The 24,188-nt window shown below is 52.5% G+C and overlaps 1 protein-coding gene across 4 annotated transcripts; it reads right to left on the bottom strand.

The window, feature by feature from the left end:
• Window positions 1-708: 708 nt before the first annotated feature.
• Window positions 709-23,540, bottom strand: nphs1 (NPHS1 adhesion molecule, nephrin). Of its 4 annotated transcripts, none has more exons than XM_088620923.1 (31): window positions 23,294-23,540; window positions 22,681-22,797; window positions 21,486-21,588; window positions 20,831-21,028; window positions 20,444-20,566; window positions 16,419-16,550; window positions 15,903-15,984; window positions 15,325-15,428; window positions 14,603-14,724; window positions 14,022-14,193; window positions 12,961-13,118; window positions 12,208-12,349; window positions 11,628-11,752; window positions 11,118-11,289; window positions 10,754-10,883; window positions 10,399-10,571; window positions 9,802-9,942; window positions 9,348-9,488; window positions 8,773-8,894; window positions 8,187-8,352; window positions 7,703-7,859; window positions 7,199-7,350; window positions 6,054-6,165; window positions 5,631-5,812; window positions 5,153-5,206; window positions 4,901-5,026; window positions 4,333-4,366; window positions 2,358-2,481; window positions 1,786-1,888; window positions 1,345-1,496; window positions 709-1,006 (listed from the first exon to the last, which is right to left on the bottom strand). In XM_088620923.1, exons 3-31 carry the CDS (start codon window positions 21,547-21,549, stop codon window positions 884-886), a joined length of 3,786 nt encoding a protein of 1,261 aa, XP_088477049.1. In that variant the 5' UTR covers window positions 21,550-21,588; window positions 22,681-22,797; window positions 23,294-23,540; the 3' UTR covers window positions 709-883. The 4 variants fall into 4 exon arrangements, with proteins under 4 accessions (XP_088477049.1, XP_088477053.1, XP_088477052.1 ...); XM_088620927.1 differs by having other exon boundaries at window positions 4,333-4,363; XM_088620926.1 differs by having other exon boundaries at window positions 9,348-9,485.
• Between the last annotated feature and the right edge of the window lie 648 nt (window positions 23,541-24,188).

Raw genomic sequence — 24,188 nt, 5'->3', positions numbered from 1 at the left:
ATTCACAGGGAGCCAGGACGGGGAGCCAGGACAGGGGTTATCTTCTCATGCATATACAGTATCACAAGAACAGATGGAGCCCAAGGCGGGTCAGTAACTCAATGAAGCTGTGACAGAGCCCAGGACTTGAACCGGGAACCTCCAGATAACAAGCTTTAACCGATGAACCACCAGAAATGCGGCCTGCCATGAACGACGGTAGTTTCCTGGGCGAAGCGGGCGGACCCTGCAGGGAGGTGGTGTAATGGGGGCAGCAGCAGGAGGAAGTTCGGGCAGTGAGGTCAGTGGGACCCGTGCATCATGAAGCCCAGCCCAGCTCCTCTTCACCGCCAGCAGGTCGCCTCTGCATCTCCTGCCCTGACTTCTTCCAGGTGATGCCCAGCGCTGCTCTGCCTTGCCTTCCCCACAAGGCCAGAGCCTGAGAGAAAGTGCTTCTCTCTGTCAGGTCAACAAAATCATGGCGGGACCTGCACCAGGCATGCTGGGAAACTATACTGACGCACCCCCAGGCTTCCATACGAGTCGACCAGGGACGGCACTGTGGAGACCGCCTGCACGGTCCCGATAGGACTGACAGGAAACTGACTCATTCATTGGGCAAGTCGAAGACAGTTTGAATTTCAGAGGAAGTGACACAGTGGCTGCAGCTGTTTGTGGAAATATTATACCCAGAGAGTAAAAGAAACTGAATCTCATTTTTTTTCAGGGTGTTTTAATTATAGATTTTTAAATTTAAGGTATAACATGGAAAACAGGGCAGGTTTCATGTAGGTGTGTCCTTCTTTGGAATTAATAGGCTGCGTTTTCAAAAAAAGGGAAGAGTCTGGCATAGTGTTTGGGGGGGGATTGTTGATTAGTGACCCCCCCCCACACCACTCTCTGCTCAAACCAGCTCCCCTCGGAGTTCAAAGGGCAACTCAGCAGGGCGGTACTCTGTCACCGTGTCGTACGTTCTGATTGGCTCCTCCAGTTCGGCCAGCCCCCTCCCTCGTCTCTGATAGGCCCTCTGGTAAAAGAACAGGCAGCAGACAATCACATAGGCAGCAGTGCCGTCTGATCTTGTCAGAAGACCAGCAAGCCAAGTAAGTGAAGAAAGTGAAAAGTAAGCACTGTTGATGGACCAGAGGTGGGCGGCCTTCCCACTAGTCCACAACCTCCACATCAATGCTGCAGTATTTAAAGCTGTGGGTTAATTTCGATTTAATTATCTGTCTCCTCCTGTGATCTGCTGGGCAGTGGAGCCACTGGTGCAGAATGGCCGCTGTCTGTATACTTATGAAATTATTTGCGAAGAAGAGTACCATATAAATGCCAGGAGTCTCTATGATCACAGCTGAAACTCACCTTGGCGTCACTGTTTTGTGGCCCCAGGGGTCGGAATCTCTCCCCATGGCTCGGGTAATACAGCGAGGGTACCCCAACTTCTTCATACAGACCCCAGTCCCTCACATCCTCATAATCATGGACAACCAGGCCTGGCCGGTACCCCAGGTCTGCTGGGCAAGAAACAAAACAGTTTAAAAATCAGATTCCATTTGAGGATCTCATCCTCATTCCCTCAGGAATGTCCTGCAACAACATGGCAGAGCAGTTTCAGACACCCACCACTCTTTGTGTAAAGAAGTGCTTTCCATGTCTTCGGCAGGCGTATGTGGGAGAAGAGGCTTTGTTTCAGTTAAAGAACCTGCACAGATGCTGTCACCGGTACTGGTGTGAGAGACCTCTAAGGAAATCCAGGTCGCTGTATAAACTGGTTGGAAGGTCCAGTAGGGGACACTCTCTTACCCAGGATGCCGTGCGTATCCTCACTGCGCCCCTCGGAGCTCTCCGGGTGCGAGTACAGGGAGGGGCGGAAGTCACTGGCCGGGTAGTACCGGTGGGCGCTGTCCTGTGACCCGCACACAGCAGGCGGAGACGGAGACAGGGGCGACAGCGCCGATGTGAGAAAACGGAGGAGACGCTGGCCTTGTCTCACTCTCTCTCACACCCTCCCTCCTTCTTCCTCTCGCCTGCTCCCTCCCTCTTTCAGACTGTGTCAGAGAGTCACTGCTGCTGGTCTTTCAGCCCTTCGCCACCAGGCTCCCTCCCAGAGGACTGGTTCACGACCCCCTACTCCCCTCAGAGCGCAGGTACAGATTTCCCCATTTAAGAACAAACAGGTTCAAGTTTTCACTTATTCCACCAGCTATAACCTTGCTCCACAGACAATGTCCTTGTGTGTGGTGTACGTGCGTAATGATCGTTTGTGTGCTTTCTGTATATTGTCTGCTCCTGTAAAACAAATCACCCTTAGGGATAATAAAGACTCCCTCTCTCTCCATTTCCTCTCTCCCTCGTTCCCCTGCCCTCTCTCTCACCCCGTCGTAGCTCTCGTAGAGGCTGCTGCCCGGCTCCGAGCCGCTGTCCAGCAGCAGCGTCCTGCGGGCGGCGCTGTTGATCTGCTCTCCTCCCTCGTAGCGGTTGGGCTCAGTCAGGGTCGACCTGCGCCGGGGGGAGAGGGTGGGGGGCAGTGAGAGCTCCTAATTTCACACACCAGCATCTGCAGAAATTGCTACTCCTCCCGCGTTGTGCATAAATGTCACCTCACACATAGAACTTTGGAATTTAAAACTATAATAATTTGCAGCTATAAAAAATATAACACCAGAAATGGAAGCCATCAGCCTTGTTTAATGGCCTGAGTTATTGTTGCTGCAATTGCTAGATATGAAAACAGGAAAAGGAAAAGACCTCTTCTTTCAAATTAGTTTTTTTTTTCCATCTTAGACATACCTTAATTTACAAGTGCAATGCAGGACAGAGAAAGCCAGTCATGTTTTCTTGAAAAATGCACACTTCTGACCCCTATGGCTCTTTTATCACTGTGTAGTGCTCGCATTCAAACAGAGTCTCCATCCACTGGAGGAGAGACACAGCTCTCACTGACAGCACTGCAGGACCACAGCAGAGTCTCCATCCACTGGAGGAGAGACACAGCTCTCACTGACAGCACTTTAGGATCAGAGCAGCCTCCACTGGAGGACACACCCATGTTGAATATCATTCCATTTCACCTGATCTGAACGTGTCTAAACGTGTGCCATTGCTTGGTGAATCCCAGCTCCAGACCAGATGCAACTGAGCTCTAGTGTGCATTTGCTTGCTGTCCTGTTTCATTAATCAGCATCACAGAGACTTCTAGATAGGACCGATAGCCTAAGCCAGCCAGGGTTTCTTTATTGGACACAGTGAAGCACTTTGCTCCCAGTCAATTACCACAGGAGCAATTAGGGCCTGTAAAAACGATTGAACAAAAGAATAAGTGAGGTGCTTCCTACACCTGATGAAAAATGCATGTCTTTTAGACCCTGTAACTTTATCACTTCGACAGACTGTATTAAAGCTTATTTTCACCTTATGGTAATACATGGAGGAAGAATAATTAAGCCACGAAGTTTTACTACTTAACAGTAAAGTTGAATTTGCTATTATGGCAGGAACATGCCTCCGGCCTGTCAGTTCTTCATTAGTTTCCTTTGATTCAATTAGACAAGGCTAATTGCAGGGAGGTGGTGGGGGGTAGGAGATATTGCAGACAAAATGAGACGCAGCTGCATTATCCTGCCACCAGTGGGAGCTGTTCTTCTCATTGATCAGAACTCTGTGACTTACAAGAGCAAAAGAATACAGGAGGCCATTTAGCCTGTTAGGTTGTTAGCAGCTTATTGATCTGCGGACTTCATCCAACCACTGGAGGCTAGTAATTAAACTGAGGATCTTATCCAGCTGTTCTTTTTAAAGATGCCAGGGTATGACCTTCATCCACTGGTTCCACACTCCCACCACCCTTGGTGTAAAGGAGTGCCCCCTTCAGCTTTCTCTGTTTGCATAGTTTTCACGTGTGCCTGCTGGTGTGTGTTTCAGGAACCTGCTGGGTTGAGACTAAAGAGATCCAGTCCCTTCGGCCTGCCAGTGCAGCAGTCTGTGAGTTAACGGTCAAGCTCTCTCTGCCTGCCGATGTGAGCTCCCATTCACTGTAGGCAAGGCGCGTCCTGCAGACTCTTCTAAGTCTTACGACCTGGAACCAATTTAATATGAACAGGTGATTTGTTATCCTAAGCAATTGAGACTGGGGATGAAGGTTTGAAATCCTGGCTGGCACAGACCACTGTTCTGCTGCTCTGTCAGTGACCCCTTTGTTAAAGGGGTGAAACCAGCACTGCAGTTTTGACCCCGGGTCATCTGCCTTCCTGTCAAAGGGACCACGAACTCCAGGACAGCTCGGTGCTGCCCCCTGCTGGCGACTTGTCCACATCCACACACCCAGAGACAGCTGCTTCGTTCTGTACTCACCCTTCGCCATCACTCCTCTTCCCTTCTGTACCTGCTGGGGGGGACAGGGGGGATAAAAGTGGAAGATCAGCCCGGAGAAAGGCCGAGGGAAAGAAAAGAGGAAAGAGAAAGAGAATGAAGGAACACAGAAGACAGGGGACATCGCTGATCTTTACAATGTTTGAACAAAATGCAACTAAAAGATCTGTCAGCTTAGAGATGCCTCTTGTAAAAGCAGACTGCATCCCACTCACAGAGGACAACACATAAAAGTTAACAACTCAGTAAACCGGCATCAGTGCAAGTGCCCAGCAGCCCCTTGGATTGAATACATACACCTGGCTCAGACGTCAACAGATGACCCTCAATTTTAAAAGATTTACAGTAGGGAGGGGCCGGGGGCAACAGTTTTGATTGTGTTACTATTTCAGTACTGACCTATAGAGACAGCTGCACTTTAACATGGTGGGCTTCATAAGAAAAGCAGACCACCTCTGTGTGCCAGAAAACGGACGACATGACACCTGCTATCACACCACGCAGCTTGGCGGTCTCCGGTTCGAGAGGTGACTGGTGCAGGTGACCGTACCTGCTTGTCTCCGCCTGTTTTGCCATTTTCGGATCAGACAGCCCGCGAGGGCGGAGTTCAGCACCAGCAGCACACCACCCACCACCGCCAAGGTCACGACAAGGTAGAGTGGTTGCCCGGGGGCTTCTGGGAAACAGGAGGAATGAAATACTGAGTTGTGTACTGTATATAGAAAGGGGTGTGGTACAGTTGCATTAGGACAGGTCTCTATTTTGAAACACAAACACATTGGTGGTGCAGTGTCGGTCTCACCTGTTGGCTGCGGATCCCTTGTCGGTGTTGTGGTAACTTCTGTTCTGGGCCTTTCTGCTGAGCGGAGGGGGCAGGAGACAGGGGTGGCAGAATGGTCTCATTAGTAAAGAGCCACAGATCTACCCTGCCTGTTTCTTCAGTAAACAGCCCTCAGTTCTTTAACACTCTATTGCTTTTACCAGGCATTATCAGGAAGCTGTGATGCCAGGTTGCTCAGGAAGGGTAAAGTGGATAAACCACAGACCTATCTATGGACACCTTGTGCTGACACAGAGCATCAGTGTTCATTACTTTAATTTCGGTCATATTGTGCTTGGTTGTAAATCAGCTGGCTCAAAGACCTGGAAAACAGTGGGATCCCTTACGATCAGGACTGATTGGGATGCCCTTTCCTTCGACTTGGGGAAACAGGTCAATGGGGCCTTCAATGAACCCCACATTTCACTGGGGGGGAACGGGAATGGAGCCTCACACTGACCTTTAGTAGTGACATTGAGCAGTGCCCCGCTGTCCGCGTACAGGCTCTCTCCCATGGCGTTGATGGCGTTGACGGAGAAGTTGTAGGGCGTACTGGAGCGCAGGCCGGTGACAGTGAAGGAGGTGGCACGCGGCGGGAAGACATCGATGTACAGGAAGCTGGTCGCCCCTTCCCAGCGATACCTGCGGCCAGGACAGGTGAGGAGAGCATGGCGTGACTCTTGCCACCACAGCGCGAGACGTTCCTGCAGCTGAGGCGCTGCTGCTGGAATTTCAGATCAGATTGCAGTGGATTGTCAGCGCTGGATGAACATCCGAGTTAAACTTTTGGAATTCATGATGATTCCCATTCTTGGGAGTTTTTGCCTTTGTACCATACTCACGATCTTCAGCTCAAGGCCTCGGGAGCCAGACACCTACTCACCTGACCCGGAATTTCTGCTCCAGGCCCCCATCAAAGCCTTCGGTCCACTGCAGGGTGACGGAATTGTGGGTCACGCTGACAACCTTAAACCCCGAGGGCGGGTCGGGGCGGTCTGGAGAGGGGAGAGGGAGTAGATATCACCCCGAGTTCTGCTTGCTTAGGCAGAGGAGAGGTGGGAGGAAGACTAGGGCTGAAGGCACTGGATCAGGGAGAGGGGAGCACTGCTCTGGGCTCTGGAGGGATAAGGGTTCGATACAGTAAAATGCCTCCTGCGAACTTGTGCTGCTCAGACGCTTAGAGGTTCTTTAACCGAACGTCTCTTTACAAGAGATTTAGCTGCATGTAGTTTAGACCCCAATACCCTTTAATTAGGGACCAGGACTTCACAGTCCTACAGACACACTGACCGGCCCTCCAGGACCAGGACTGGACAGCCCTGCAGACACACTGACTGACCCTCTGGTCGAGGACAGGACACCAGAACTTAAACAGCGGTCACACTGCGATACTGCTTCCAACTGTTTCTTATCATCAGTAACTCAAAATCTGTACAGAAACTGTAGAGGGGACATGGAATTTTTATATGCGAGACATTTTCTCTCTGCATGGAGATGATTCCAGGGCTGAAATGTATCATTTATTATTGCCAGATTAATTATGAATTCTTGTGCGGCTGTAAAAAAGGAGAGTGCGCCAGGATATTGGACTGTATTTCACAGTTTTATGGTGAACATGAAAAGGCAGGGCTTCTTCCTGCTGTGGTGGGGGAGTTGCTCTCTCACCACGGCTCTGCAGAGAGGGAGGTGTGAATCTCCCAGCCCCTCACTGCTCTCTGCTTCCTGCCCTTCTGTGAGCGGAGCTGGAGCTGCTCCCTTCATCTTAAATGGAACCTCTTCATTTGCTCTGGCTCTGACAGCCTCTAAATCCCACTTAAGAGAATCCTGACTTCTCTCTCCTCCACTGCCTGGGTTAGATAAATATGTATCCAAGACCTTCCTGCAGGTCTGGTTACCGTTCTTCCTCTGCTGTGTGTTTTACTCATTATTTCACTGTTAGAAACCCTAACCAGTACAGCCCTGAGTTTTTCCTTATTAACAGGTGATGTTTTGCAGTCGCCTCTCTCTCCCCCAGTATCCCCCTCTCACTGGTGCTGACGAGCTGGATGTCCAGCTGGTCCAGGCCCAGGGCGTTGCGGGCGCTGCAGGTGAAGATGGCGTAGTCCAGCGCGGCGCTCACGTTGACGACGGTCACCGTGCTGGTGTGGACGGCTCTGTCCCAGACCGTCTGCTCCGAGTACCTGAGGGCGAGGATGGGGCTCAATGCACAGGCTCCGGGTGCGAGCTGTTAGGCTGTTATTAGGTTTTTCTCTCGAGCCGGAGTGGGTCCCCAGTGAATACGTTACTCTTTCAGGGTGTGGGGGACCCATGTGGGCAAGGGGGTATCGCCTTTGCCTTTTGGTCACTGTCGAGAAGAGGCAGGCTCTAGGGACAGCACCCCTACCCTGATTGCAGAATGGGTCCCCATCAATCACTGCACTGGGCCCCAGCGCACTTGCACCCCCTGATCCCTGAGGAGGGTGGAGGGATAGGTGGGGAGGGAGAGAGGGAGACCGGGAGAGATGTGCCCCTTGTCAGGCTCAGTCATCAGACCTGGGGTTGTTGAAGTCCAGGGGCACTCCGTTTTTGGCCCAGCTGAACTGCACTCGCGGGACGCCCTCTGCCTGGCACACCACCTCCGCCATGCTGCTGCCATCGCCCCGGCTGGCCACCTTGCTCCACTGCGCCCCCTTCTGGATCTCCGGTTTAACTGCGGGCAGGAGCACAGGAAAGCTCACACTGAGGCAGAGTATGGGAGAGGATGAAGGCTTGGTTTTGGGGTCACAAGGAATCAGAGAAGCAACTTGAGTTTAGAAGATACACAACCTAAAGAAGGTAAAATCCCGATTAAAATGTTAGAGGACAAAGTTAATTTTAAAAAACAACCTACTCTTGGGCTTTTCTCTTTAAGGTGAAAAATGTCCCATTTTAGAATGTAATGAACAGGACAACACTCTTAAAAAAAACATACAATTTTAGTTCTAGATTCCTGTAAAAAGAAGCTGCTGAAGTCTGAGTCCGAGATAGTTGTACTCACAGCGCACCACAAGTCGGACCTCCGCACTGGCAGGGGGCGCTATACCGTTGTCCACTGAGCACTGGTAGCTCCCGCTGTCTGACTTCTTCGCCCCGGGGATGATCAGCCAGCCTGTTGCGTCCTCAGCCTTCTGCATTTCCGCGGTGAGCTCCCTCTCATCTTCCCCCTGCAGCACAGGGAAAAACAGGAGAACGCAAGTCCGCAAGAGCCACAGTCCACAGACGTGCTGGTGGGTTAATGGGCACCTGGGAAAACTGGCCCTCCTGTGAGTGTGTTTCCTGTAATGGACTGGCATCCCACCCAGGGTGTGTGAGTGTGTGTGTCTGTGTGTCCTCTGATGGACTGGTGTCCTGTCCAGGGTGTCCCCTGCCTTGTGCCTGTTGTTTTCTGCGATAGGCTCCAGCTCCTTCATAACACTGAGCTAGAAGAAGTGGTTAGAAGATGGATGGGTGAAATTTTAAATTCTGCCCTTTCTTAAAGTGTCCAGGTGACCAGGCTGGTTTAAAGCCAGCAAAGAGTCCTGGTCCATGCAGCAGTCCCAGTATGAAGTGAGAGTCGCGGGCGTTGATGCCTGGAGCACACTCACTAGCCACTTCCAGGAGAACATGCCAGGAGTGACGGGGTTGGCGTCCGCGGTACAGGTCATCTCCGCAGTCCCGCCCAGGTCCACCTCTGTGGGGTCCAGCAGGCTCCTGACTGCAGGCGCATCTGTGTGCCGAAAGAGGAGACTACTGGGCGCTTGTGCAAAGATGGTGAGAGGAGTCACAGCTGATCAACGGATCTGTTGAGCTGCAGCAAACTGTCTCAGGTCTTCCCAATGCCCAGCTGTCTCCCCCTGGGGACAACCATTTTGGATCCTGCAATGATGACTGCAAGAACCAAAATGGCAGCCCATTTTCACTTTGGTGCAGTGGGCATTTCTTAAATTCAGGTACCCTGTCCATCAGACCAGTCATAATAATTTTACAGCTGTCAGAAGCCGGATAGATTTTTTTATACTATAGCATTAGCAAAAGATCTAATTGAGCTAATTAATAATCCAAATAAGAATCCATTTAAGTAGATGGGAGCAGGGATGAAGATGGGTTTGAGTGGGAGGCCACTGCACAGTCTTTAGGATGGACAGACGATTCAGAATGGACAGTACTGGACAGTACTCACACTGAACGTCCAGAGTGACCTGGGTGTGGTTCTCCCCTTCAGCGTTCCTGCAGATGACCCGGTACTGCCCTGCATCAGCCCGCGTCACATTCCAGATCTCAAGGGTACCCCCTTCCTTCAGGTGGTACCTATAGGATCCTTCTGCATCCAAGGAAAAAACACGGAGATGGGCTGTAGACACGACAGATCCCGTCATCAACCTCCGGATTGAGTGTATTGCTTAAAGAACTAAACAGGTCAGATGTGCTTGTAAAACAGCACAGAGACAACCAATTCATCAAAACGCAAGAAAATTTAAAACTGAGCACATCTTGCAGTACACTTTCTGAATCTGTTTTGCTCTAGCCCGGCGCTGTCAATGTGCTGTACAGAAAACCATGAGATGTGCTGCTGAATAATGCTGTCCACATCTGCGATGGCAGTGCAACTTCTGATTGGTCGGTTTTGTCCCCACCTTTCCCCAGGTGCTCTCCCCGATAGGTCCAGTTACAGGAGATGGGCTCGGGATTGGCTGAGACTCGTAGAGGGAGGAGAGCCACCCCCTTCTCCACGGCTTGGACCACTTTAGGCTGGTCTGGGGCAAACTCTGGGGGGTCTGTGACACACGGACACATGGAAACATCAACTGGATAGGTGGATGAATGGGCAGATGGAGGATTGGGTGGCTGGATGGATAGAGATGTTAGATAGAGGATGGACTGACAGATGGATAGGTGATGGCTAGGCGGACAGATGATTGGATAGATGGTTTGAGGATGGGAAGGTGGATTGATGGCTGGATGGATAATGTTGGGTGAATGAGTAGAACATGTGTGGATGGGTAGACAGCTGAGGTTGGATGAATAAATGGAGGAAGAGAGGAAGGGTGGAGGGATGGATGATTGGGTGGAAGGATGGGTGAATGGACTGATAGAGGCTGGGTGGAGGGATGGATGATTGGGTGGAAGGATGGGTGAATGGACTGATAGAGGCTGGGTGGAGGGATGAGTGTATGGATTGATAGAGGAAGGGTGGAGGGATGGCTTCACAGACAGCAGACAGATGGACTCACAGAGCACATTGAACCTGTAGAACGTGTTGACACCCTCAGACAGCACCTGGGTGTAGGCCTGGCAGGTCACCCGTTTCGTGTTGTGGAAGGACGACACGTTGACAGACAGCTGGCTCTTCACTGACACGCCCCCGTACTCGGATCGCTTCTGACCCAGATTGACCCCCCTCAGCCTGAGGCGGAGGGAGAGACAGGTGGAGAAAGGAGGCAGAAGAAGAGAAAAACAGGACAGGAACAGCAGAGAGAGTTTTGGGGAAGAGCAGGCATTTAAAAAGATACCAAGCGATTGACTGGCCAACAGATCGGACAGGAACCCAACCTTGTCCCTGTTCCCCTGTAACACGTTTAGACTTACTTCTGCCCATTCATGACCCAGGAGATGTTAGTGACTGGGTTGCTGCTGCCCGTCACGCAGACCAGCGTCAACGTCTGGCCCCTCCTCACCTCCTTCAACCCCGCGGTGATCTTCACACTGATAGCCGCGACTGAGGACAGACAGGCGCACACCCGTTGGACCGCGAAGGCAAGAGCTGGTCAGAGGCACACACAGCCAGCACCCAACATAGTTCAAGTTAACACCGAGGTCAGAGGTCAGTTGTAGTATCAAAATGTCGTGCGAGTTGAAAAGTGAGCCGTTTAAGGTCAGCGTTAAGGTCAGAGGTCATGAAACGGGGGCTGATCTTGGTGGTCAGTGTGAACGAGCGCGGCGAGCAGCTCACACTGCACGTGCAGCTTGGTGCCGGCGGCCAGGGGGGGCGCCTTGGCTTCGTTGCTGGCGTTGCAGCTGTAGGTGGCCTGGTTGTCGCTGGGCTCCAGCAGCAGGATCAGCTCCCGGGACACCACCTTCTCCGCCGTCACGGCCGCAGGCACGTCCCGCACCGGCTTGTTGTTCTGGAAGGACAGACCGGGGCGCGGATTCGCTGAGGGAGCCTCCTGGGGCAGCCCGCACAGCTCCGGGGGCCGCGAGCTGGCAAACAGGCCGTCAGGAAGCTCATTTTCCGCCTTCGGATTCAGAAATGCACAGGGAAAAAAAAGTCTCCACAAACATTGGCAGCACTGATCCAGTCGCCAGTGGAGTCAGATTCAATCTCCCCGTGTCCTGTCTGCAGGGGGCGCTATAGTCAATCACAGGTTAATAATAAACAATTCTTGGAACAGCAACGCTCTGTTCCACAGTGACCACTATACTACTGATGATGATGACGATGACGAGGACAACAGTGGCGGACCTTGAGCCAGGTGAGGCGGGCGAGTGGGTTTCCTCCACTGCAGTAGCACATCAGCCGGACGGTGGTGCCCGAGCGCAGCCGCTTCCCCTGGGGGGGGGCATCGATCCACACCTTCTGGGGGGGGTCTGAAACGGAAGGAGGGAGACTGAGGACAGAGGAGGAAATAACATCCCTGTATTGACACACACGACAAAGCCACGTGATACCTCTGATAAAAATACTGCAGCTACGTTTTTTTTAATTAACACATTCCAGACATATTGAGGTCTTCAGAGTAGAGCAGTATACCAGCGAGGCTGGTGTTGTATAGGGCCATCCTGAGGTCAAAGGTCATCAAGCTCAGTGGTAAAGTCAGAGGTCATGCAGGATGAAATTAAAATCAAATACCTCAAGGTCGGAGGTCAGAGGTAATCACTTAAAAAATATACATGCTGGTAGTGTTTCAGAAGCCCAAAGTCAGGGGTCAGGGTTGTGTACCTGCCCATGATGTCAAAGGGATGATGGGGCAAGGAGGTTAAAAGAACAGGTTCAAAGGTCAAGTAGCAGGAAGGCAGGCACCGGCCAGGGGTCAGCCACTCACAGAACACGCGCAGCGGGGCGGAGTGGACCCGGGAAAATCGCACAGCCTCGTTGAAAGCCTCGCAGGTGAGCTGCAGCCCGTTCTCCTCCCGGGACACGGCGTAGGTCACGTTGGACATGGTCACCATCCCGCCATGTGCGCCCTGGACTCAGGACACAGGACACCCGCGGAGTCAGGGGGGTGTGGTGTCACTGCGCTGAGAGAGAGGCTGTTGTGCTGGAAACATGCTTGTGAGAGAGCTGAGAGATCTTACATCCCCTTCAGCTCTTATACTGCTGCCCTCAGGCAGCAGCTCCCCCACTCTGCCTCACCTCAGTGACGGAGACCCCAGTGGATCTGCCTCACCTCAGTGACGGAGACCCCAGTGGATCTGCCTCACCTCAGTGACGGAGACCCCAGTGGATCTGCCTCACCTCAGTGACGGAGACCCCAGTGGATCTGCCTCACCTCAGTGACGGTGACCCCAGTGGATCTGCCTCACCTCAGTGACGGTGACCCCAGTGGATCTGCCTCACCTCAGTGACGGTGACCCCAGTGGATCTGCCTCACCTCAGTGACGGTGACCCCAGTGGATCTGCCTCACCTCAGTGACGGAGACCCCAGTGGATCTGCCTCACCTCAGTGACGGTGACCCCAGTGGATCTGCCTCACCTCAGTGACGGAGACCCCAGGGGATCTGCCTCACCTCAGTGACGGTGACCCCAGTGGATCTGCCTCACCTCAGTGACGGAGACCCCAGTGGATCTGCCTCACCTCAGTGACGGTGTCCTCAGTGGAGTTCAGCTCCCGAGAGCCCAGCCACCAGCGGATGTGGACAGGTGGGTTGGAAGAGCTGGTGTAGCAGCTCAGGCTGATGTTCTTCCTCTCGGGGGCGCTGAAGGAGCCCAGCACCTTCACTTGTGATGGCAGGACTGGGGGAGACACAGACACACGGCTTTTAGACCTGTTTAGAATTCCTTCTGTGAAGAAAGTGAGAGTGTTCTGATGGGGATCCTCACACTGCCTGCCTGCTTGTAACCTTTCCCCGCGGGCCGACGCATAAAAGAAAACGAGTGATTTAATAACAGAAATAAAATTCTCGGACCTGTTACCGGCAGTTTCACATCCCACAGGATTTACGGCAGCAGCAGTCCCCAGCAGGGAAGGCAAAATAAAAGAAATTAGATTTAAAAAAAGAAGTAGATGTTGGGTTGGGTTTTTAAGGCCACAGCTAAGTTTCACCTGCCTACACTATAGGCCAAAACCACACTCAAGGCTCAAAGGGTCAAAGATCTAGTCTGAGAAGCAGGAAGCGGCCTGCTACCAGCCTGCTACTGACCTGCCTCACCATCACCCCCCTGTGGTCTGGAGGGGAAGTCTCCTCCCCCATCCAGTAAAAATACGAGTAGCTACCCATTTACCCAGAAATCCTAACATTTGCCTAAATCATTTTAAGGAAAGTATTTTATACTTTGTTGGTCAGTTGTGTGGGATGAAGTGCTGTTTTTGGTATGTTTTTATTGTTATGTCACTCATATGTATGTACAGGAGCACTATGCCTGACCCCTGTGGGTGGAACAAGGGGGAGGAGCTTCCAAGTTCAGAGGTCGACTCCAAGGAGATGAGTTCTATACCAGAGCTCAAAGATGTCAGACTATTTGCTTGAGTCAAGATGCATGAATGAAGCCTGCCCCTTAATTTACTCCTTGGCCTGTGTCTGGAATTATTGTTACTCCTGGTCAAACAGGCCCAGTGACACGTCTGCAGTATTATCGCTGTTACGGCCCTGTCCTGTACGAGCAGCAGTGAGTGTTAGAGCAGGACGGGCTCCTCACAGACGACGCGCAGCGTGATGGTGTGTCGCAGGGGCACAGGGGTCACTGGGTTGGTGCTCTCGCAGGTCAGCTGCGCCAAGTTGTCCTCAGGGCCGACCTTCAGGGACAGCGGGCTGCTGGCCCTCCTGGACACCGAGTCCACTTCCCAGCTGGAGGACAGCACTTCCTCGTTCTGAGCACGGACAGAGACGGGGAGAGTGGGAAAGAGTCTGAGTCAGACAACACTCGTGTCATCCCAGTGAGACAGATTTGAATTGAGAGAAACAGAGGGATGGAGGGAGAAACAGAAAAAAATGAGACCGAGAGAGATGGAGAATTAAACAGACTCAGGGGAAGAGAGACACTTCCCTAGGAGTTAAACAGCTCCCGATGAACTGACCACAGAAACTGAAAGACACAGGTAGACCTGACTGTCCAGGGAGGACAGGCTCAGTGACCACTGCCTGGTCAGAGAAACTGGACACAGGCAGACCAGACTGTCCAGAGAGGACAGGCTCTCTCAGAAACTGGACTAGAGGGAGGGAGAGTGAGAGTGAGAAGAGCAGACAGCAGAAGGAGAGGGAGGGTCCCTCTGTACTGACCTTGGTCCACTGCAGAGTAGCCAGGGGGTTACCCCCCCCAGACGTGCAGACCAGCTTGAGTGTGTCCCCCTCCTTCACCTCCTCGCTGTCCAGTCCCTCTATCACCGGGGGCTGGGGGGGGACTGAGAGAGGGGGAGAGTGACCGCCTGACGCTGATGATGTGTGCAGGTCAGTGTTACTCAGACACAGCCCAGCCTTCACCCGTGATCTAGCCTTAAAACAGGACGGTAACTGTCACCCCAGCCCTACAAACTGAACACTGAACCTCAGCTTTGACCCTAACCCGGACTCGAACCTTGAGCCCTCATCTCATACCCTAACCTCTAGGGTTAGGTGGTGAGTGTCAGGAGCAGGGTTAAGCAGTGTTGATGCTACCATTTTGATACCCACCCCAGAATCATGCTAAAACCAGCTCCTTAACTGAGATATTGATCATGTTGCTTACCCATTAAATAATTAAGGAGCTGAGAGTTCAATAAATTTTGGAGTGGACTGAAAGAGCAAGAGTTTGACTGACCCTGGTTTAACCTGAAAAATCTGTCCACAGACCTCGAACCCCTGCCAAATTCTGTACCAGGAGAAGCAGAGCTGGGAACTGCGGAGCCAAAGCCGTGAGGCAAACCGTGCCGCGAGGTTTCAAGTGTCGGGGTGAGAAGGTGTGTCCCCTGGGAGGAAGCTGTGGACGGAGGGTGACCGGGCGGCCACTGACAGGAGGGACTCACACAGCACGGCCATGATGAAGCTGGTTTCCAGTGGCCGGGGCAGGGCCGGACTCGACGCCCGGCACACCAGCCGCTGCCGGTGGTCAGTGCTCTGCGCCGTCACCCTGCGGCGGCACAAGAAACGAGACACGTCCAACATCTGCAAGATTCCCCAGGACCTGCTGCGGTACAAGTCCGTTCTGTCACACTGGAGGACACCGGTCCTGCCAGTACTTAATTGACACAATTATCCTCTGTGATTTAATTGGCTCTTAATGAATGGCATGCAGCTGAAATTAAAAAAAAAACTTCTAGATAGAAGGGCCTGGTTCATAAATTTATTTCTCAAACTTAATTTCAGACTCCTGTGGGAGGGAATTCCATCCTATCCTGCCGACTGCTGGTGTCCAGTCCTGTCCCAGAGGTCATCTTTGTGCAGCTGAGCTGGTCGCGTGCTGATTGTGGTTGTTAAGAGCTGAGTGGGAATGAGAATGTGCTGACAGAACAGCCCTCCAGCACCAGGGACAGAGACCCCTGCAGTTCTGTCTGATATTCAAGGTCATATGTTTCACTGCTCCCCAGCTAGATACTGCACTCACTTAACGACAGCCTCTGTGTCGGACAGCTTGTCCTGAGACCCAGGCGTGGAGCTCGACTCAGTCAGAGGCTGCTCGACCCCACCTGTCGAGAGAGGAGGGAGAGAGCTGTGTAGGAGCAGATACATGCAGGGGTGCTGTCCACCAGTCTCCAGGCTGCAATCTCACTCCTGTACCAAGACTGCTGGGCTTTCCTGCTCTCCATCAGCTTAATGACAAACAGCATAACTAAAGACTACTATCCCTGGGTTTGGAATGGGCACATATTTTTACCTACTTTTCTGCACACATTTATTTACCCCTTTATATGTGCCATGTCACTTCCTGATGTAATCTGGGCAAAGTACGATAAACTTGGCCACGCAACTGTGCCACCTACTTGGGGTTTGAACTTGCAACCCTCTGATCAGGGGTGGGGAGGTCTAACCACCGTGTGAACCTGGTCCCCAGTGGCCACAGGCCCATTAGCTACACCCCCATCCCATTCCACCCCAATTCTTCCCCACCCCGGGTCCCTACTTTTGATTAGGGCGAGTTCGACGGCGGGCTTGGCGTCAGACGCCCGGCAGGTCACAGTGTACTCTTCCCCTGCCACCCAGGGGACGTCCAGGAGAGCCGTGGCCTCGCTGATGACAAGCTGTGCCGGGGGAACTAGGGGCACAATGGAGAGAGGTGCCACCATCAGCCTCTAAGAGCAGAACAACAGTTACAAACAAGATGGGGCAAATCGACCCACCCAGCCCATTCGTTCCATGAATGATCCCAGGATCTCATCCGCTGTTTGGTGAAAGAAGGCAGGGTTGTGAGCTTTGTACAGCACAGCGGGGTGGCTTGTTCCACACCCCTACAACCCTCTGGGTAAAGACCTGCCTGCTGTACTCAGTTCTGCATGGATCTCCTTGTATTTCCCAGTTGAGTCCTCTGGGTCATGTTGCACTGTTGGTACTGAAGACTACCACTGCGCTGACGTGGTCAGTGTCCTTGAGAGTTGTGAATACCTGATTTAGGTTTCATTATATTCTTCTCTGTTCAAGACTAAAAGTTTTCAGTTTCTTCAGCTGGCCAGTCTAGGACACTCCCTTCCGCCCCATAAGGTTCTCTTGCTATATCCCAAAGCTCTGGAATTGTAGTCCCAAGGAGATTTTACACTTTTTAAAGGCCCTATATAAAACAAAGAATTGGGGTGTGATGCTCCTACTTCACCACCAGAGGGCGGTGAAGGACTGAAGAGTACTAGAGGACACAGGCATTCTGTCTTCTGCGCAGTGACTGATCGGCAGTGACACTCTGTCTTTAAGCATGATCTGCAGGAAACAAATCAGCTGTTCTGGACTACAAGATGTGTCCTGTCCAATCAGGTGAGCCTTAAAAAATGATGCACGAGATATCTAGAACACTTTTTGCTTTGTAGTATACATGCCATGTGGCCAGTAGAAATTGTGAGACTATTATTTTCTAAGCCTCCATCAGCTAAAGTTATCTCTCCCTATGAACCTACCAACAGGGAAATGTCTTTTTGCTCTTGACAGTGACACCCAGCATTACAATATAGTCAATACGTAGCCTCCAGCAGATAGAAGTGTCCACTTGTGCCCACAGATACTCTGCACCAGTGCATCTACAAAGGCATCTGTACCAGGTTCTCTATATTCCACAAGGTCCAAACTATACTGGGACCTGCTGTGTTTTTGTCTCTTCCTCACTGTGCGTGGTGTTGTGTCACATCACATATTATATCTGTCCTAAAGTAGCCTACTAGTACTGTAATATATCACTGGTTCACTTTAACACCATTCTTTAGTTTTAAGAACAAATCAAGTGAGGGGCAGTGGTCATTTTTAAAAGACAGGAAACTAGCCCTGTACAAGCCTGTCACACTGCTGTATCAGCCTCAGCTGTGATTTCACCTCATTCCTCCGTGCTGCTCTCACTGAGAGGGACACTGCTGGTGTGGATTTCTGGTCACAGTGGGATCTGTCTCGGGACTCTGCAGCCACCCTTCATCAGCTGTGCCTTCCTCTGCCTCAGCACTCCCCGATCTCCGAGAGACGGCAGTTTCCGAACAGCAAGACATTCGGCAAGGAGACTGCGGGTCCTTTAACTGCAGCCCTTTCACTCTCCGCATGTCCGTGTGTGTCTGTGTGTGTGTGAGTGTGCGCTCTCCCTGCGCTAGGTGAGGAGTGGCTGAGCTGCACCTGAGCCTCCTGCATCTCTCTCACACACACACACACACACACACACACACACACACACACACACACACACACACACACACACACACAGCGGGGCTCAGGTGGGCTCAGTCGGGCCCACGGTGATGTCTGCAGAGCGCCAGCTCTTCCCCTCTCATCTCCGCTCCGCTGGGCCTCGGAAAGGGGGAGGTGAGCAGGTGTCTGAGGAGGAGAGAGACGGCAGTGTCCCTGGGCTCGCTGGCTGGCCTCGTTACCATCCCCCCAGAGCTCAGCTCCTCTGCCTCCCCGACCAGACAGAGCAGCCAGCCTGCCGTGGCGACAGAAACAAACTCGGGCCTTTAAATAAAACAGCCAACAGCTCAATGCAGCAGGAGCAAGTTCACTAATGGAACCTGTGCGCCGCTGCCCTCACTTCCTCTCGATGGCCACTAGGTGGAGCTCCCGAGCAGCTGGTGTGGCTCAGGGCAGTTGGTGTCTTTGGGATCACTTTGCTTTTGCAGAAAGAGTTTTTTGCAGGAGCTGTGTAAACCACTCTTACACTCTTATTCCAATTCTGAATGGTAAATGTGGAAAAGCAACAGGACAGCAGTGTTACAGCCTGATAGCCTGCTCTCATCAGACTTCAGAAACTCAGCAGGGCTGGGCTTGGCCAGCACTGCTCTGCGAGACCAGATAGCTGATTGCACCTGTAGGTGGCGCTCTCACTCCTCAACAGAATGTCCAAACCAGTGTCCCAGGATGGTGAACGAGACACTGTCCTGTGTCCCTGTGGTTAAATCCAGTGTGCTGGTTCAATTCCACTGTAAACTGTACAGAGTGGCCTCAGAAATGATCCTGTTTAATCTACCTGGTGCTGCAGTTGGTCTCCTCCCCCTGATCTGTGTGCAGTGGGGCCGCTGTCTCACCCAGGTGGGGCTGCACTTCTGCAGGGGGTGAACTGATCTCCCCACCTATATGAAAGGCACTTTGGTGCTAAAATAAAAGGCACTGTATTAAGGAAGTTATTATCCGAGTAACAAAGCCATGGGATGTGGCCCAGTTTTCCAGACTGGAGCCGAGTCTGGCAGGATTAAACGAGCTCAGTCACGGGACTGAGACCAGCAGGCCCCTCTTTCCACCAGCGCTGCGAGAACAACCCTGTGGCTGAAGCCAATCGCCGTGCAGCTGGGAGAGATCCTGGGATCAGTGAACTACTGACAGACAGACAGGATAGACGGACCAATTGGCCCTGCTGCTTTTAACCATTCCCATGGTCTTTTACCAATAATAAACCAGTGTAGTCAATTGGTAGGCATGTTAAAGAGAGCTTTCACCCTGAACTCACTGGGCTTTACTGCTCTGTACTGTGCTTTTACCCTGATCTCACTGGGCTTTACTGGTCAGCACTGTGCTTTTACCCTGATCTCAATGGGCTTTACTGGTCTGCACTGTGCTTTTACCCTCATCTCACTGGGCTTTACTGGTCTGCACTGTGCTTTTACCACACTAAGTGTATTGCTGCAGCTCTGGTCAGGGGAGTGGCAGGAGCTGTGTGAGAGCGTGTGTCCCGCACGCACACGCCGCCGCAGGCCGCCGCCCCTCTCCCACACAGACCCGTGCCGGGACGGCCCTGCTGGGGCACGTGGGAACCCGCCTGCTGACGCTACAGGTGCTCCGCGGGCCTGAGGCCTCGCCACCCCTCCTCTTCCTCCCTCCCGCTCCGGGGACGTCAGGAAAACCTGCTCCGTTCCCAGGCTCCCAGCGGGGGGGCTAGCCTGGTCTCCACGGCAACCCCAGGCGCCGGGAAGGAGCAGGAGAGTTCCCAGTCCGGAGACAGAAAGGGGACTGGTCACGCTGGGGCTGGGGCTGGCCTGCTGCCTCCCAGCCGCTCAGACACAGGTGGCCTCTCTCCCACCGCTGGGGAGGGTGGAGAGGGAGGAAGAGGAGGAGAGGGAGGGAGGGAGCAGATGAAGGGGGAAGATAAAGAGATGGAGGAGAGGGGGAAAGAGAGAAGCGGGCCAGGGAGATGGGGAGCCTTCAGGAAAACACGCGGCTGTTTCCAACATGGCAGCAACAGTAGCAGCCATTGTGTAGAGCCTGATGCAGATGCTCAGAAAGGAGGCAGAAACACTGCAGGGAAGCTGGACAGTCCCAGTGACTCTGTGGAGGGGGGCTGGTTGTAAAGAGAGGGGATCTACTGCAACATGTGCTGACCTGGGTTAAAAATGACCAGAGCAGGGACAATTCTGAGCTGGGAGATCAATGCTGCAAGGCCTCTGCATCATTGATTTGGAGTTCTGCAGACTGAGGTGTTACCAATATCGTTCTCTCCCCTCCCGCCCCCCAGAGGACGAGACGGTTGGTTGGACTCACTCAGCACTGTGACCCACACAGTGTGGGAGACGATGGGGCCGCTTCTCTCGGTCCGGCCCACTTGGCACTCGTAGGGGGAGTCGTCTTCCAGAGACGCCTGCTCGATCTGCAGGTGGTACTGTCCTGTAAGGCAGGGAGGACGAGTTTATACGGTTTCAGATTTGTTTATCGATTGCATTGTATGAAAGAGACCAGATGACCAGTGGTTCAGGTCCAGTCCTGTTAGACCAGGAGGACAGCTGGCCCAGTGGTTCAGGTCCAGTCCTGTTAGACCAGGAGGACAGCTGGTCCAGTGGTTCAGGTCCGGTCTCGTTAGACTAAGAGGATGGCTGGTGGAGGAAACAGCTGCCAAGTTCAGTTGTTCATTCTGTCACTGTGAATACTCACCCCTCCTCGGGTCGCCAGTCATGCTGTAGCGGGGGAACCCCGGGAGGCTGCGATTGGGTCCCAGCAGGAGCCCGTCCTTCACCCACTGCACGGCCCCCGCGGGCCCGGCCACCTCGCAGAGCACCACCGCCCTCTCCCCGGCTCGCACCGTCACGTTGTCCGGCTGGACACGGATCACCTGCTGCTGCAGCTGGACACCTGGCGGGTCAGACAGGGCACAGTCAGGGACTGCAGGGGGACAGCTGGTCCAGTGGTTCAGGTCCAGTCCTATTACACTGGGAGGACAGCTGGTCCAGTGGTTCAGGTCCAGTCCTGTTACACTGGGAGGACAGCTGGTCCAGTGGTTCAGGTCCAGTCCTGTTACACTGGGAGGACAGCTAGTCCAGTGGTTCAGGTCCAGTCTTGTCAGACCAGGAGGACAGTTGGTCCAGCACTTATTAAAATCAGGACATTCTCAATTCAACCCTGCAGCTCTGCTTCTGAATTACTATGCAGTATTAAATAACCAGCTCTTCTCACTCTGCTCTTTCAAGATGTCCCTTCCCATGGAACAATCTTTGTCTTTGTGGTTCAAAACCTGTTTGCAAAGCCAGTCCTCCCTGGCCTACCCCAGCCCACCGGTTGGACAATGTGCACAGGCCCACGGGCCACTTACAGCGCAGGAGAGCGAGCAGGAGCAGACCGCAGGAGAGCACTCCCAGACCCTTCCACCACGCCATCCCACTGTCCTCCTCTCTCACGTGAGGCAATCCAGCGATCTGCAAAGTCCATACAGTACATGCTTTGTCATGGGAGGTGACGCAATTTCACAGACCGGAGCTGACTGTGCCAGAGTGCATTTATATCTAACGAGGGGAGGCAGTTCCTGTTACCCCGGGTGAGATCCTGGGATCAAGCAGGTACTAGCTACCAGACAGGGTCTTGTCTGTGACTGCCCTTCTCTCTTCAGAAGGAATATAAATAAAGTGGAAGTCCTGCTGATGTCCTAGAATTCCTGCTGCCCCGCTCTGTCCAGTAGGAACCCCTTCAGAGAGGGGAGAGGGGAGAGGGGAGAGGGGTGACATTCATGGTTCGTCCACTCATGGACCAAGTTATCTGTGGCCTAAGCATGCAGTATTTCTGGCTGGTGATGTTGAAATCAAACAGGTCGTTTTCTTCCTTTAACGGGTGCTGGCTCCATAAATCTTTAGCAGCCCAGATTCACAGATCCTCGTTATCTCGGTGAGGCACGCTCTCACTGGCAACAGCGGTAAAAAATACATTATAAAGGAGGTCAGAGGCTTGTGAGCCCCAGTGACTCAGCATTTTCACTTCTTAATGAGAAGGCCACCGTCACTGACCTCCCCGGCTTCACGAAAATGAAAGCCAAACAAGCCTTCTTAATTACTGCAAGAACAGGGCCGGGAGCTGGGAGAGTTAATTAGGTTTCACTTTGTTCCTGGTGCCTTACCGCCCACCCCATTCCTACACACATAACGCACACACATGCACTCACACACTGATGTTTGTGCACATACACACAAACAAGTACACACACATGCATGCATACACAAATGGCCACAGGCACAGTTTCACACACAGACATGCACAAGCAAGCACACAAACACTGGCATGCTAAGTCCGTGTTTGAAATCCAGATTCGATCCATAATGTTCAGCCACCATGTAATTCTGTTCTTTTACTGTTTGAACTGTAACTGCATGACAGCAGAACTGAAAGTTGTGATTTACCCAGGAAACCTGAATTATTCCCACAATGTTGTCCAATAAAAACCATTATTACACTATAAAAATATTTAACATATACAAAAATGTACATTTATTTATTGTAAGCACATTCTGTAATCTTACCTTTAGTGAAAGCTCACTGGCGCAGAAAGGTCGAGTCTCCTGTAAATGAAATGCTGTGGGATCCTTTGGAAAGCGCTGTGGAAATGGAATTTCTGCTTCTTCTTGTTCTTCTTCTTACTACCAAGAAGCAGTTGATGGCCAGTGTTCAGTGTAGCTCGTTTGAAATATCACAAAGGAAACACAACCTATCCTTTTGCTACATTAGCACAAAGCAACAGAGGATCCATAAAGGCAAAATGAACTAAGTTTATCAAGTAAATGTAAACTACAAAGCCTTGCTTTCACCCACTGACCCTCTGCAGCTGAGAAACAGCTGAAGATGGACACTTGGGTGGCGTGAGACACGGTCAGCCTGAATTTTGAGTGATCGTGTTAACAAGGCTGGAGGTTTACTGCTGTCATTCGCAATTACTGAAGACACACGTCTAGGAAAGGAGACGGAACATCCCAGAGAGGACTTCAGGGTGGTAACACAGTCAGACACAGCAGACTCGTAAGTGCAGGGCAGAGCAGTTAGTACAACATAGCCGAAAATAACAGTGCAAAACCACCGGGCTCGTACAAGATCAGAGCAACAGGACCTAAGCACTCTGGAGCAAGAAATCCGACTTACCTCTTCCGCAGTGCAGCACAGTGGAGATGTCCTCCTCACCTCTCTCTCCTGGCTGGAAGATCCTGGGAGTTTCCTGAGCCGCAGGGCAGCAGGAGTCGAACTATTTTCTGCACTGGAAGCAGGACTCTCTGGTTCCTGATTTTTGCCTTCTTTCGGAATGTCGATGTGATGGATCTTCTGGGACAGCGGCCGGGGGGGCGGAGGGGGTGGCAGGAGTGGGATTCAGACACATCAGAGAGTTACAGGAGACAGCTGTTTCAGGAAAACAGCCCTCCTCCGCCATTAAGCACACAAGGAGGAGGAGAGCCCTTTATAGAAGCAAATGGGGTTACCTGGGGTCCCCCTCCCCTGCACCCCTACCAGTGGAGACCTGGGCGTTACCCCACCAGGCTGTGATCACGCATGATTCAGCAGTCTGAGAGTGTAAAAGCACAGGGGGAGACGCGGGATGAGGTCAGGGCTCTGTGCTCTGAACTGCAAGTGTCTGCAGGGCACCTCACCCCAGGATGTGGGAGGACTGGGGTCACATTCTCTCCCCGACAGACTCTGGCCTGAGCTGCCACAGGGGGTCAGGATGGACTTCACTAATTTTGCTGCACAGGAAGGTGAAGGTTTGACCCGCCACAAGGACGCCCGGCCCGTTCTGCTTCTTTGATCACTTTGAAAGTAGCTTGTTTGATCCCAGGGCCACGTCCAGCCCTTTCTTCAAGGACTCCAGGGTATCGGATTCAAAGGCAAGGCTTGCTCCACACTCCCACCTCTCTTTGTGTGAAGACGTGCTTCCTGATTTCAGGTGCTTAATTGCGCAGTCTAGCAGGACTGATTGAGTTCCTGTGATCTATCCACCGTGCTGGAAGTTTTTTCCTGGGCCGAGTCCGTTACAGGGGCCTCGGGC

The sequence above is a fragment of the Lepisosteus platostomus genome, chromosome 26 (genome assembly GCF_059453375.1).
Source record: "Lepisosteus platostomus isolate fLepPlt1 chromosome 26, fLepPlt1.hap1, whole genome shotgun sequence".
In the NCBI taxonomy this organism is placed as follows: Eukaryota; Metazoa; Chordata; class Actinopteri; order Semionotiformes; family Lepisosteidae; genus Lepisosteus; species Lepisosteus platostomus.
This window is presented reverse-complemented; position numbering and strand designations above follow the sequence as displayed.

What these genes read in the sequence shown, in the direction of transcription:
- nphs1 (XM_088620923.1), bottom strand. Translation starts at nt 21,549, where the DNA reads ATGGCGTGGTGGAAGGGTCTGGGAGTGCTCTCCTGCGGTCTGCTCCTG. An exon ending in GACTGGCGACCCGAGGAGGG is followed by an intron (nt 20,567 to 20,830) that starts GTGAGTATTCAC and finishes CCTGCCTTACAG; the next exon opens with GACAGTACCACCTGCAGATC. An exon ending in GACACAGAGGCTGTCGTTAA is followed by an intron (nt 15,429 to 15,902) that starts GTGAGTGCAGTA and finishes GTGCCGCCGCAG; the next exon opens with GGTGACGGCGCAGAGCACTG.